The 15,374-nt window shown below is 42.0% G+C and overlaps 1 protein-coding gene across 1 annotated transcript in view; it reads left to right on the forward strand.

Annotated features, from left to right (window-relative positions):
* MCF2L2 (MCF.2 cell line derived transforming sequence-like 2) overlaps positions 1-15,374 on the forward strand; it is a 267,297-nt gene that overhangs the window by 216,952 nt on the left and 34,971 nt on the right. Inside the window, exons 19-22 of the mRNA XM_043594796.1 lie at positions 667-759; positions 1,762-1,854; positions 5,803-5,874; positions 9,119-9,244. Of these exons, the coding sequence (XP_043450731.1) occupies positions 667-759; positions 1,762-1,854; positions 5,803-5,874; positions 9,119-9,244 (384 nt within the window). The remainder of the gene's footprint in view (positions 1-666; positions 760-1,761; positions 1,855-5,802; positions 5,875-9,118; positions 9,245-15,374) is intronic.

A 15,374-nucleotide genomic window follows, 5' to 3' on the forward strand; every position in this document is an offset into this window, starting at 1 on the left:
CAGCACTTGGAATCTTTCATCTCTAGCCTTAGGATAGTCGTGTAATTTTTCCCATCTTGGAGTCTGGTGCTATAGGTGGAAGGTGATGTCTGAGGCAGAGCCTGCTCCTCTGAGAATTGCCCAAAGGACTTAGATCTATGTTGCTGTGTCCAAACTGCCATGTTTTTCTCTTGGGGTGTTTGTACCTTTTGGCTGTCTCTTGGGGGTTTTTTTTCCCTCCTAGGTTTGGCTCATGATGATCATAATAGGAAGACAGGGAGAGAGAAAGATGGGACCATCAGCTACTGGCACCTTTTCTGTCAGTTTTGTCCCTCACTGCAGAGCTATTCTGGGGGAACAGTGATGTCCTGGGTAAAGAGCAGAGGAGGAAGGATGGAGATGAAAAACCTATCCCGGTTTATGAATTAACTGATTTACCAGAGTCCTGTAGTTGCTCCCACTGCACCCTGTTCATGTCCGTGCTTAGTACTTATGGCTGTTTAGAGCCCTCTGTTTGCCCTCCCATCACACAGTCACCCCAATATAAGGTTATCACACACCCCCAGTTCCTCACACCATGAAAATACTCAGGCTTGTTGAATATTCGAATGAATAAACAGTATCATTCTAATCTCTTCCTGAAAAATGCCACCTGATTAATTTGTTCCAATGCTTTTCCTCTTCCAGAAAGAAGATCTTCAAATGTATTTTAAATACCATAAGAATCTGCCCCGAGCTAGGGCAATCTGGCAAGAATGTCAAGACTGCGCCTTCTTTGGGGTAATGTTGAGACCACAAAGTCTCCCACAAATTGCTTTTCCTGAGCAATGTTTGCATGCGCCAAGCCTTTAAAGAAATCAGAAGTATGAACAAGGCAGGGTAATTTGGCATTTGAATTTATATTTATTAAAAGTCTCTCCTGTTTTGAAATTCTGTGTTGGAAGTTTTGATGCTGCCTTGGGTCTCTATGGGACAGGCCTGTGAGGAGCAGCTGTAGCCTGATGAGCAAACCAGAGCCCTCTTGTAGGATGGGGAATTTATTTATTTATTTATTCATTCATTCATTCATTCATTCATTCATAAATATCACTTACTGTCAGGTTAGCTAACATACAGTGTATATAGTGTGCTCTTGGTTTCAGAAGTAGATTCCCGTGATTCATCGCTTACATACAACACCCAGTGCTCATCCCAAGGGCCCTCCTCAATGCCCACCACCCGTTTCCCCTCTCCGCCGGCCCTCCCATCAACCCTCAGTTTGTTCTCTGTATTTAAGAGTCTCTTATGGTTTGCCTCCTCTCTGAAACTATTTTTTCCCCTTCCCTCCCCCCATGGTCTTCTGTCAGGTTTCTCAAATTAGGATGGGGAATTTTAAATGGGCTCCCTAGAATGATATTCATCAGTCATCACATAAGTCATCAAGTCTTCCAGACTCAAAATGAGCTGAATAGACAACATCACCCCCAACTGAAACACAGGCTGCATCTTTTTCAGGATTTGAAGTGCCCCACTGCGTTCTACCAGACTTGCTTTCTAAAAGAAATAAATGGTCCTGCTTCCCTAGTTGCATATACAATTACTAGCCAAGCCATCCTCTTTCCCCTTTCTCTCATTTTACATACTGTTCCTGAGGGATCCATCAACTCAATAGCTTTACAAAGCTGGTCAACACGGGTGCACCTCTTTTCCACAAGGAGCCCACTTCATTTCTTGTTTTCAAATGCTGCCGCTTTGTTCTCTCTGTTTGTTTTGTTTCACATTGTTTCTGTTTGGCTTTTAAAGGTGTGCCAGCGCCAATTGGATCACAATATCCCTCTTTTTAAGTATCTTAGAGGACCAAGCCAGAGGCTTCTAAAATACCAGATGCTGTTAAAGGTAAAGTCAATGAGACAGTGCTTTCCTGTGCTGGGAAAACATGCACGTGCTGTGGTGCTCTTTTCCTTAGACATGTAGAGCTATGACTTTATCTTCCCAATGTGAAGATACGTCTATCCTCCAGGCTTTTTCTGTCCTCCAAGCCTAAAGCAGCACACCTCAGTGAGGAGTAAGACCAAAGAATCAGAGAGTTGAAAGGGACCTGGAAGCCTGGCTAATCCAACATGCAGCCCAAGGCATAATCTCTAAGGAGGCTGGTTTGGGGCTGGAGAGGTTCTTGGGAGCAAAGGGTGAAAGGAGTCCCTCCACACTGCTGGCAGCTGAGAGGGTAGGGAGGCAGCCAGAGCCTCTCTTCTCATGTAAGATATCGGCAGGTAAGATATCGTCGGCTCCATTTTACAGATAAGGCAAGGAGCTTCAGAGAAGAGTTGTGATTTTCCTCAAAGTCACAATTTTATGTACATTAAAGCAATGGAAGGGAGAAGGCAAAACCGGAGTCTTTTCTCCTTTTGCAACATCCACCTCCACCCCTAGATTAAGAGATCTTTCTCAAGAGCAACATAACAGAATGAATTTTGCTCTGCTGAACACCTAGGTGGTTCTTTCTCTGACATCAGCACACCTGCAGGAGAGCACTCCCAAACACCCAAACAGGACAGAAGGAGCTGTCAGGCTGCCTCCCCATGTGTGAGCTGAGGGAAAGGTTCAGCCACTTCTCCATGTTGTGTTTTGAGTTAACCTTTATGAGCAGCTCTTGCCCAGTGGTTACCATCTCTTAAAAAAATACAAGCACCTGCTATTTACTGGGTACCTTCCCATATAAATTTCTTATTTAATCTCCACAATCAGATGCACCAGAAAGTCTCTGGTGTATGAAGAAACTGAGGCTCAGGGAGGTTAAGCTCATTGCCTAACATTCTGCCCTCAGAAAAAGGTGCCCTTTTCGGTTTGCATCTGCAGCCCCAGCCGAGGCTGGACCAGCTATGCCGTCACCAGCTGTGGCATTACCGGACCTCTTCGGCCTTAGTTTTCTCCTGTGTGAGATACTGGAACCTCCTTCACAGGATTGGTGTGAGGGGCAAGTGGGTAATGCATGAAGAGAGCTCACTCAGTGCTGACCCCTGGGAAGCTTCCGGGAACACATAGCCATTGTTTTATACCCAGAGATGTCACACTGGTGTGGGAATGAGGGTGATGCCCACTGCCTCCCTCCACGAGTGGCATATGTGAGTGTGTTTCAATAGTGTTCATTCAGGGCTTCACACTCCTGTAACCGTCCCATCTTTACTGTCATCTAAGCTGGGCAAGTCTTACCACTGAGCCCTGTGAGGAAGGAGCCAGACAAGTGGGGGTCCTCACCACCTCCGTCTGGGGGCATCGGGTACCGAGGTGCTCGAGTTTTCCCACAGAAGTGATGCTGAGACAATCATGAAGTTCTGTACCATAGCCGGAGGACCACAGGGCACAGTAATTAGAAACCCAGACTGAGGAGTTAGCCATCATGGGTGTGGATCCAGCTCTGACGCTTCCAGACTGCTTGGACTCAGGCAAATTACTTAACCTCTCTCTGCCTCAGGTTCCTCAACTGTAACATGAAGGTAGTACTAGTACTTTCCTGGTATGTTTCTTGGGAGCATAAATGAGGTAGTCCAGGTGACAAGTAATTAGAGAATTTTGTTAGTTCATTTCACTGAGGAAACAAGAGACAGAATCACTGTAAAATATTCCTCGGGGGTCTGCGAGAAACCAATGGAGGTTACTCAAGGCAAACCAGTTTTTCCCATTCACTGCATGCTGGAAAAACAAGTTCAGACCACTGGCCCACCTGTGAGGGAAGGAAGAACTTTCCAGTGTTCTCCACCCTGAGGGACAGAGCTCATTCTGAAAGGCCTACCATCAACTTCTTTAAGAACATGGATGTCTGACTGATTGTCTCATGGCTTAGAAAGGATCATGGGATCCTGGTCTGAGACAGCTTTTCCCTAGTACAAAAATAAGGGAAAGAAATGATAGATTATACCATTAAAAATAGACACCTGAAAAATTGGGTAAAATATCATATAAGCAAGATAGATACATGACAGATGGTCAGCATGTCTAGTAATGAGTGCATAGAAGTTAATAATTAAAAAAAAAAGAACCAAAAAGAAATGATACCTATGAAATAATATCTTTCCTGAGATATTATGAAAATTAACAGTCAGAACAGAGTTTTGAGTACATAATGTACATAATGTCTAATGAGTCATGGCAAACTGATTAAAAATATATTGTATATTAGCATATATTAAAAATAGATGCATTTAGGGACAACAGAAATTCACTTTTATTGAGCCCATGATTTATGTCAAATAGGCTATGTATGGAAACTATCAAATTTAATGTAGAGAATTTTTCTAGCCTAGATTTTAAGATATATATGATTCGGAAAATGGTACATTATTTATTTACAGTAAATTTTGCTTATTACAGGAAGAATGTTCTAGAATAGGTGGTTGTGCTGATTTCCTGTGTAATGCAAGTCATGCAATATTCATTTTTCTTCTTTTACAAAAATTAAATAGACTACTATTAGGAAAAAGAATTAATAGGGAGAGGTTGGTAAAAGGGTATAAACTTACAGCTTATGAGATGAATAAGGCTTGAGGATCTAATGTAAAACATTGTAACTGTAGTTGGTAACAGTGTATTTTATAATTGCAATTTGCTAAAAGTAGAACTTAAATGTTCTTGCCAAAAAAGAAAAAAAGAGATAAATATGTGAGGTAATGGATGCGTTAATTAACAAGATGGAGGCAATCCTTTTACAATATATATGTGTACCAAATATATATACCATATATACTTTAACTTTATACTTTAAATACCTAACAGTTTTATATGTCAATTATACTTCCAAGTTGAAATAAAAAAGAAAATAATAAAAAAATGAACAGAGGACATAGGCAGTTTACAAAAGAATAAATGCTAATGGCAAACATGTTTTTGAAAGTTCTAACTCACCTGCTCTTTGAGAAATTCACATTAAAACAATGAGGTAGGATTTCTCTGTCGATTGAATTGATTAAATCACTTTTTGATTAAATGTTAATACTCCATGTATGGTGGGGCTAATGAAGCAAGCTTTCATATATGACTTGTGGGAACATAGTCCTTCTGTAAAGAACTTGGAAATACGCATCAGAACTTTTAACATTGACGATTTCACTTCTAGGAATTTATCCTTAGGAAAAATGCACAAAGATTATTATTATAGTAAAAATTATCGAACCTAAATGTTTAATAGTAGGGAGATTAATTAATTATGGTTTATCTACAGAATGCAACAGTCTGCTACAATTAAAAAACATGTTCTCTCTCTGCCCCTCCCCCGTTCATGCTCTGTCTCTGTCTCAAAAAAAACCAAAAAACCAAAAAAAACCAAAAAAAACGGGGCGCCTGGGTGGCGCAGTCGGTTAAGCATCCGACTTCAGCCAGGTCACGATCTCGCGGTCCGTGAGTTCGAGCCCCGCGTCAGGCTCTGGGCTGATGGCTCGGAGCCTGGAGCCTGTTTCCGATTCTGAGTCTCCCTCTCTCTCTCTGCCCCTCCCCCGTTCATGCTCTGTCTCTCTCTGTCCCAAAAAAATAAATAAAAACGTTGGGAAAAAAAATTTTAAAAAAAAAACAAAAAAAAAAACAACAAAAAAAAACCAAACATGTTTACAAGAACATAATGTCATGGAAAAATGTTTGTGATATGTTAAGTGGGAAAAAATAGGCTCCGGAATAATGTTTCCAGTATGATTCTGGTTGTGGAAAGAACTCTGTGCCATTCTTTCGCTCTTACATGTGACACACAAACTTACATACATCCTCTGTTGATTTGGCATTTGCTGGAGATTGTTGACATGGTAGATTTAGTTGGCATTTTGCTTTTTAATTTCCAATAAGGCTTTTGGGTTAATGCAGGGTCTGCTGGACTTTGAGACTCCTAAGGATTGGGAGATAGACCCAGGAGACCAGGAAGGAGGTTCGGCTAAGGTACTGTATATTAAATATTAGCTTACATAACTAACTGTCAATGGTATCTGTCTCTGGTTGGAAGGATTTATGGCAATTTTGTTTGTCTTGTTTATGATCTTTATTGTTTATATTTTCTAAAATAGCATATATCCTATAATTTATAGTCACAGAAAAAACAAAACAATTAAAGGCAATTTCAACCTGAGCTTTGTAACAGGACAAGTAGTAATACATTTTCTTCCCTTCACATAGAAATATTTTAACAAGAGGTGTGCCTGGGTGGCTCAGTTGGTCAAGCTTCAACTCTTGATTTCAGCTCGGATCATGATGTCAGGGTCGTGGGTTTGAGCCCCATTTTGGGCTCTGCATTACTGACAGTATGGAGCCTGCTTAGGATTCTGGCTCTCCCTCTCCCTGCCGCTCCCCCACTCACATTCCCTCTCTCTCTTAAAATAAATAAACTTAAAAAAAATGTTTTAACAGGAACATGAAATTAAGTGAATGTGTAAAATGCATACATAAAAGACTGGAAATAAATATGATAAAATCTCAGCTGTGTTTTTCCTGCATGGTAGGATTATGAGGAGCGCCTGGGTGGCTCAGTCGGTTGGGCGTCCGACTTGGGCTCAGGTCATGATCTCGTGGTTCTCGGGTTCGAGCCCCGCATCGGGCTCCGTACGGACAGCTCAGGGCCTGGAGTCTGCTTTGTGGGTTCTGTCTCCCTCTCTCTCTGCCTCTGCCCAGCTCATACTCTCTCTCTCTCAAAAATAAATAAAACATTAAAAAAGAAGAAGAGATGGGAGCCATACCACATACCACATTTCACAGGAAATTTGTGACTTACCAGTGGGGTTTCTTTTAAATTTCCTATAAAATATTCTGGTTTTAACAAGAAAAACATGAGGAGCAGTCATTTGTATGCCCTCCCTGCTCAGAATATATGGTAGGGACCCCTTCAAATTAAGAGAAGCTCAAGATACAGATAATAATTTTATAGCCTGGAGCAAGGGGAGCTAGGCTGAGTTAGTTTAATAATATTTGTAAGGATATTTCTGAGCCCTACATTATGCAATGTAAAAGTAACTACCTGCTGTGTTTGTGGGAGGAGGGTTAGTGGGAAGGAGAGGGAATAGGAGCAGTTGAGTCACGAAAAGGAAGTTGAGGGCTTTTTTCCTGATGTTTATATATATATATTTTAAAGGTTTATTCATTTTCAGAGACAGAGAGACAGAGCATGGGGGGGTGGAGGGGCAGAGAGAGAGGGAAACACAGAATCTGAAGCAGGCTTCCAGGCTCTGAGCTGTCAGCACAGAGCTCGATGTGGGGCTGGAACCCACAAGCCATGGGGTCATGACCATATATATATATATATATATATTTTTTTTTTTTAAGAGAAATCGCAGGGGAGGGGCAAATAGAGAGGGAGACAGAGAATTCAAAGCAGGCTCTGTGCTGACAGCAGAGAGCACAAGGTGGGGGGCTCCAACTCACGAACTGCTCAAACTCATACACAGCGAGATCATGACTTTGTCTCAAGTCATTGATTGGTCTTGTCACTCAAATCCCTGATCCAAAGAAACTGATCCCCAGTGCTTAGGCAGAGATTAGGAAAATACACAAACCTTTGCTTACATCTTGGTGTAGAGGACAAAAAGAGGTGGGGCTATATGGGGGAGGGGGGCAGCAAAGAGCTGTCTGTCCTTTGTTGTAGAAATTGATGTGTTAGGGGTGCCTGGATGGCTCCGTTGGTGAAGCGTCTGACTCTTGATTTGGGCCCAGGGCATGATCTCATGGTGGTGGGATTCAGCCTGCATGTCAGGTTCTGTGCAGAGCCTGCTTGGGATTCCCTCTCTCTCTCTCCCTCTGCCCTTCCCATGCTCACACTCTCTCTCTCAAAATAAATAAGTAAACTTTAAAAAAAAAAAAAAGGAGAAATTGATGTTTTTAAAAAAATTTTTTAAATGTTTTTATTTATATTTGAGACAGAAAGAGACAGAGCATGAGCAGGGGAGGGGCTGAGAGAGAGGGAGACACAGAATCCGAAGCAGCTCCAGGCTCTGAGCTGTCAGCACAGAGCTGGGTGCGGGGCTTGAACTCATGGACTGTGAGATCATGACCTGAGCCGAAGTCGGACGCTTAACCTACTGAGCCACCCAGGCGCCCCAGAAATTGATGTGTTTAAAAACAAAAAGGAAGAAACCAAAATCTCTTTGTTGGTATTTACCAGATAACAGATAAATATGCTATGTAGGTAGCAGGGGAATAAAATACTGAAACTGTAAGCAAAAGACTTTCACACAGAAACAGTCATCTCTATTGTGTCCTAAGTGTCACGGTTGTAATAATTGGAACATTGGTCTCTTGAATTAGCAGTTACAATGTTTCCACTTAATGCTGAGACTTTGTGTTTGGGAGGTGCAGACCATGTTGGCTTACCTCTTTCATGTCTTTCATGGTGATAGAATGTGGGAAAGGCTGGGGAAGGAGAAGAGGGAGAAAGGGTAGAGCTGGAGGGGGGATTCAATGTGGCAAATCCAACAGTTAGGGCATTTACATGATACTTATTAGTAAGCCTCCACATGGCAGGCAGCTCATTCTCTGCCTCTATGGGAGTTTACAAATATCCTCCTCTGGGATGGTTTTAAGCATAAATTTACCCACAGGAATATGATACTGAGATTGTACTTTTCAAAAGGCCCCTGGTGGGATATAAAACAGGGAGAGCAGCTTATATAAAGGGTCTGGGTTTTTCATGCTCTAAAAAAGTTCAGCATGGGGGTGCCTGGGTGGCTCTGTTTGTTCAGTGTCTGGCTCTTGATTTCGGTTCAGGTCATGATCTCGAGGTTCATGAGATTCTGCCCTGTTTCAGCACAGAGCCTGTGTGGGATTCTTTCTCCCTCTCTCTCTGCCTCTCTATTTCTCTCTCTTTCTCAAAATAAATAAATAAACTTTTTAAAATAAAAGGTCAGTATGTTTCTTATATAGCAGGAATATAATATCCATGATTTTGTGAACGTCATTCTTCATTAGTTCAATGTACAGAAGGTGCGGTTGGTTATTTTGCTTGTGTGTTTATCATGTGTATAAACCAACAAGTATCTTTAACCACCGTTCTTCGGGAGCAGGGAAAGAGATCCATGTATTTACCTTCTCAGTCTCTGTGCTGGCTGGATTGGTCTCTCCTTATCTCTGTCCTGTTTCCCTTGTTCACTTGGTAGATGGTTTACCTTTTGATTTCCAACAAGGCATTTGGTTTCCACAGAATGGGCCAAAGAGGACCAAGGATTCAGCATTCTTAGCTGAACTACAACAAGCTTTGGCCATGATGGAGGATTTGATCAAGTCCTGTGAGTTGGCCGTGGACCTGGCAGCAGTCACTGGATGTCCGGTATGTGCCATAGCAAGTGTTGGAACATCTCAGCAAAAGGCAGGCACAATATTACAAACATAGGAGATAGCTTATGGCAAAGTTAGAGAGATGACCTGTGGTAAAGGAATTGGACTCTGAGGAAAGTAGCCTAAATTGTTCTGCAAATCTGTGCTGTAGGAATCGAGGCAACAGCTTAGCATTTTCAGGAAACTTGTGTTGTATTTCCTGGGGTCTTGAATATTGAGACTGACCCACATTCTGGAAAAGCCAGGAACTCAAGGACCAGAACATATATGGGCGGGGCAAAGTGATGAAGGAGTAATTTATTCTGACTCATGGCACTATTAAAAGATTAAAATTTTTTCCTTCTTGACTCAGATTTTCTTGGTACAAAGTCCTTTGAAAATAGGTCCTAAGTGAAAGTCTAACTCCATTTTCACATCGCAGATCTCAGAAGAGGTCTGACAAGCATATATCGTACATCCCTTAATCCAAATGATTGAAGGAAAATACCAAAAGAAGCAATGCTAAGGAGTTGAACTCTCTCAACCCAGGCATTAGGGTAAACTCCTGAGTAGGTCAATTCCAGGAATTCCAGGCAAGCTTTCTTCTGTAACTGTATGGGCTCCTTAGGACTGGCCCATCACTGGTTTTCCTGGAGGTGCTCTAGATCTTGACTTAGGTGGATTAGTTTTCCATCACTGCCATAAAAACTTACCACCACCTTGGTGGCTTAGAGCAGCACAAGTTTATTATATTATAGTTCCACGGGTCAGAAGTACAACACAGTCTCACCAGGCTAAAATCAAGGTGTCTACTTTCCTTTTGGGAGGCTGTGGGAGAGAATCTGTTTCCTTGCCTTGTCCAGCTCATTAAGGCCACACACATCCCCTGGCTCATGGTTTCTCTCTCCATTTCAAAGTTCTTTTCAAATCACATCATTCTTGGACCTTCTCTTCGACTTTCAAGGACTCTTGTGATTACATTGGACCCACCCATTAATCCATGGTATCTCCCCATCTCGAAATCAACTGATGAATGGCCCTAATTCCATTAGCAACCTTAATTCCCATTTGTCACGTAACTTGACATATTCTCAGATTCCAGGGATTAGGACGTGGCCCTCTTTGGGAGGCTGTTATTCTGTCTACCACACAAGGATCAAGCATTCTGAGAATTACATTTCAGACAGATACTTTTCCTTCTCATTTTTATCCCATTTTAACATACTGTTTATTGAAGTCTAGGCAAATGAAATGACCTTTCTTTTCTTTCCTGATCATAAGTCAAACCTTGCAAATTAATTAGGGGCCAATGTGGTCTTTTTATTTCCCTCCCTCCTGGTATTTCTCTGACCAGCATCTCAGAAGCAGCCCCACTGGGTCCACAGTGATCAGGCAGTGAATGCTGTTACTGTCCCCTGGGACTCAAGAGTGCTCTCTGCTTACTTCTGATGCATGATTCAGAAGGGTATTCATGAAGCACAGCGTATGTGAGGGAGGGGATGATTTTCTTGGTCAAATTTTTTTCCTTCTTCATTTAAGGAAACTCAAGGAAGCAATTTGTTTAATCATTTTGGGACATCCTCCTGTTCTTTTTATCTTTGAACACGTGTCAGCTAATCCTGTTAGTATCCATCTCCCTGAATCAAATGAATGTCTTGGAAATCATACACAGGGCAGGAAACTCCCAGTTTTATTCTAGGTGTGGGTAGCATAGAAGGAGGAAGTTATGAGAAAATAATTACCAAAATGTAAGTAAGTAGAATTCTAATTTCACTTAAAGGCAGCTTGCATGCAAATGAGATGAAGCAGCTTATAGAGTTTTAGACAGTTTTGCATCAAATGCAAAGAACTTCTTTATCCCATATGTCCTCGGAATTGTGCCTTTGACATAAACTCTTGGTTTTTTCACTAAGATTTTAACTTGCTTTACGTCTAGTACATTAGCTACTTTACCCTGACAGTTTTATCTAATCCTATTGAATTATAGAAGAGCAGGCGGTGAAATTTTCAGTTTCTGATTCAGGAATAGATCCACGGAAAGAAGAGTTAGCTCACCCAAGATTACGTTGTGCATCAGCCTGGACTACTTCTTGGACATCTTCCTTCCCTGTCCAGGGTGCCATTCTCTCAACACTTTGTTCATCTGATTTTGTTTAGCGTTTACTAGCAACTCAGCTACTCCTAACTCAGATCTTAGGACTCTGACTCTGCTTTGTAGAACCTTAGCACAGGGTGTTTACAATCATGTGCTGAGTGTGTGGACAAACCCAGAACTTAACCTGTTAGTTTCACTACTTGGTATCCAATATTAACATGGTTCTGAAAAGGAAGGACACTGAACTTCGGTGGGTGAATGCATAATTAAAACAACTGAAAATATTCCCTCCTGATATTTACAATGTTATTCCTGTTGTACACTCAGTTAGTTCTTGGTTTAATTTAATCACAGAAACTAAAAAAAAAAAAAATTGTTTTAAGAAAGTTTATTTTGTGGAACACCGAGATGTCATTTATTCCTTCCATTTGCAAAAAAAAAAAAGTGTCCCCTCTATTCAATCCAACGCATAAAATAGAGATTTGTATAGAGTCCTTTTAAATCCTGACTTGCCAGGAACAAGTTCCAAAGTTGAGTAGTAAAGGTTATTTTCTGGAACAAATTATGCCATTCAATAAAGGATATATTTTTATTGCAAGTTTTGTGGGCTAAGGCCAGGTATTTTATTTCAGTTCCTACTTTATTTACCGTAGTGTTGGCTGCAGAGATAAGACTGAGTAAATAATCTTAACAACTCAGTGAAATTGCATTGTGCTTCTTCCCACGCTCAAGACACCTGTGTCAAAGGGTGGTTGGTTGTAAGGAGTTAATGAGGATTAAATCATAATAAAAGCAGCTAGCACTGTGCCTGGCAGCTGGTAGATGCTGAAGAAAGGGCCCTACAGCTGACTTCCTTGGGTACTTGATCAGACCGGAAAGGAAGGAACCCCTTTGCTTCTGGTGATTGTATTAAGGGGCTTTTCTGTCCTATGGCTTCTTCTTTTTGTTTCTGGACTGACTTTGTGCTGATGCATTTATCCAGATGTTTCCTATGTCTTTGTGCAAGAAGTATATATCCTTGTCACATTGCTGTCACTGCCAGGAATGGAAACCTGGGCATCCGAAAGTGGTCTCTTTCTTGAGGCCATGTTCAGTAGACACTCTCCCAGCCAGATTCTTCATTTCGCTGATATAGTCACATTTGAAATTCTTCTATCAGAGTTCTTACCTACAAAATTCCACACATGAAAAATGGTAATAGTTACTAGTTTATTTTGCCATCATTTCCCACATGGAGGAGGCCATCTGACTTTTGACGTCATTATTTGTTTTGGGATAGCCCCTGTGTTGTATCTCTGAGTTGATATCCATTAGATGCAACACACCAGGGTGCCTGGGTGGCTCAGTTGGTTAAGCGTCCAACTTTGGCTCAGGTCATGATCTCACTGCTCGTGAGTTCGGGTCCTGCATCGGGCTCTGTGCTGACAGTGCAGAGCCTGGAGCCTGCTTCCGATTCTGTGTGTGTCTCTCTCTCTGCCCCGCCCCCACTCATGCTTTGTCTCTCTTTCTATCTCTCTCAAAAATAAACATTAAAAAAACTTAAAAAATTCAGCACACCAAAGTGATGGCCACAATATTACATCATTACTAGAAAACCTGGTTTGCAGATATATTCATTTCCTAGAGCTGTAATAAAAAAGCTCCACAGTTCTGCAGGCTAAAAGTAAAAAATCAGGGTGATGTCAGGCCTTTGCTCCCTCTGAAGACTCTAGGAAAGAATCTTCCTTCCTTGCTTTCACCCCTGGCTTCTAGTAGTTGCCAGCAATTCTCGGCATTCCTTGGCTTATAGCTGCATCACTCCAGTTTCTGCCTGTCTTCATGGAGTCACCTCTATGTGTGTGCCTGTGTCTGCGTCTGTTTTCTCTTATCATGAGGACACTAGTCATTGCATTAGGGCCCACCCTATTCTAGGAGGATTTCCTTTTAGCTAAGTACAACTGCAAAGACCTTATTTCCAAATAATGTCACATTCTGAGGCCCCAGGTGGACATGTGTTTTTTTGGAGACATTGTTCAATCTAGTACTGGGGCATCACCAAATTAGTTTCCTCACAGTGTGGAGCATTTAGTTTTGTGTCCCCCCAGGTACTCGTGCCAGTAAACAAATAAATATTATATGTCAAGGGGACATATATCTGCAGGAGTTATGCATGTGGTCTCCGGCCCTGGAACCAACTTCAATCTAATTGGAAAGAAAGGATACATATAGTTGAAAAGATGACCAAGGGTCATCTTTGATCTTGCTCAGAGGGATCCCCCTGCCCTTGCCCTTGGGAGGTGGGGTTGCCTCCATGCCAGCATACATCCTCGCTGGTGGTAATACGTGTGCACCTGCTCTTCACCAGCTCTGCATAGGGCACACACCCTTGGCTGCTGCAAGATGGGCCTTGAGCATTGAGATGTCCAATTCCATCACAAGTGTGGTCCCTAGAAAGTGTATGCAAATACCTGGATGACATGCAGCCCTTCTGTTTCAGCTGGACTCAAAAGACCCAGCAGTTCCCTCCATTGACCTCCAGTGATGATGGGCTTACCTGAATAGGTGACCATAGAGCCTTGGGAAGAGTCAGAACAAAGAGCTGGGCTCACAGAGTGGGAATGGGACAATTCCAGGACTCATAGCAGCTCTAGGGCCTTGGCTTGGGAGAAGTGGAGGTTTTCACCTGTGTGCCCTGCCTGTATGTGCCAGATACATCCACACACCTGATGTCTTCTCCTCTCACCACCCACTGACTGGTTCATTCCCTCTGTCCATGTCTTGTCCTCTTCCTCATAGTTTCTGGTGACTCACTTTATTGCTCTGCTACCTAATTGTATTTTACACCTCTTGCTCTCTTACAACGCATCTCACAGCTACAATTCCTGTGGATTCCTGCCTTAGTTCAGACAGCAGTCAAGTTGGCTGGCCCCTCTCTGAATTTATATCTGTTGGTCAGTTGTCTACTAAGGTGCAAACAGCTGTGGCTGCTGGAGGGATGAGGTGGAAAGAGCAGAGGTGATAAAGACAACATCGCCACCTAAAGTTGCCCCTTCAGCAAAGCTATAGACAAGGCAGTATCCTCATGGCCTTGGCAGTCACTTTAACTAACCTCACCCAGCTCTCCACAGGTCATTAGAGAGTACACACCTGGACTTGTTCCCCACTCCCCCATCATTCGGGTTTCTTTTAGAATTGCTTTTACCAGCTGTGCTTCGAAGTGATGCCTGCACGTTCACCAAATGTGTTGTCAGAAAACAGCTTTACCTAAAATCCACTTGTCTATTCTGGGGTGTGGTTGAGGACATGTTCAGTATTTGACTCAGTGATTCTTTATTGAGGACCAGGACCCATGGAAGAAATTTCTCTCATATCTCATTAATAGGAATTGCTGTGTGTTTCCTGAACAACTGGTTTGGGTATGTTTTGGGGCATAATGTATCATATAGTGTTTTCCTCTGTACTGCCCACTAGAAGGTCAGAATCTTGTCTGCAACAGGTTTACATGGCTTTATTTTATGGGTTTTATGTACAACTTCTTCATCTTTATTTTAATCTTTTTTTTCACCCTAATTTCCTTGGTTATTTTCTGTCTGCTTGTATTGTATATATTTTTATAAGATATATCATTTTTTTTTAATGAGGTGGAATATAAATACATTTTAAAATAGAAACTACCAGGGTGCCTGGACGGCTCAGTTGATTAAGCATCTGACTCTTGATTTCGGCTCAGGTCATGATCTCACAGTTCACGGATTAGAGCCCCGCATTGGGCTCTGTGCTAACAGCAGGGACTGACATGGGATTCTCTGTCTCCCTCTGTCTCTGCCCCTTCCCTGCTTATGCCCCCCACCAAAGTAAAATAAGTAAGCTTAAAAAAAATAAAATAGAAACTACTGATTATAGCTGTTCATGTGGCAAATATTAAGCACCTACTTTTGCCAATGGCCTTGATGAAAACGTATTTCCTGCATTATTTATGTGTATATAGTAGAAACTGAATGGGTTTAAAGGAGAATGCAATCACTGCGATTGCCATAGTGGCTCCTGGAAGGATGTGGAAAAAGTGAAG

This window comes from Prionailurus bengalensis, chromosome C2 (assembly GCF_016509475.1).
Source record: "Prionailurus bengalensis isolate Pbe53 chromosome C2, Fcat_Pben_1.1_paternal_pri, whole genome shotgun sequence".
NCBI lineage: Eukaryota > Metazoa > Chordata > Mammalia > Carnivora > Felidae > Prionailurus > Prionailurus bengalensis.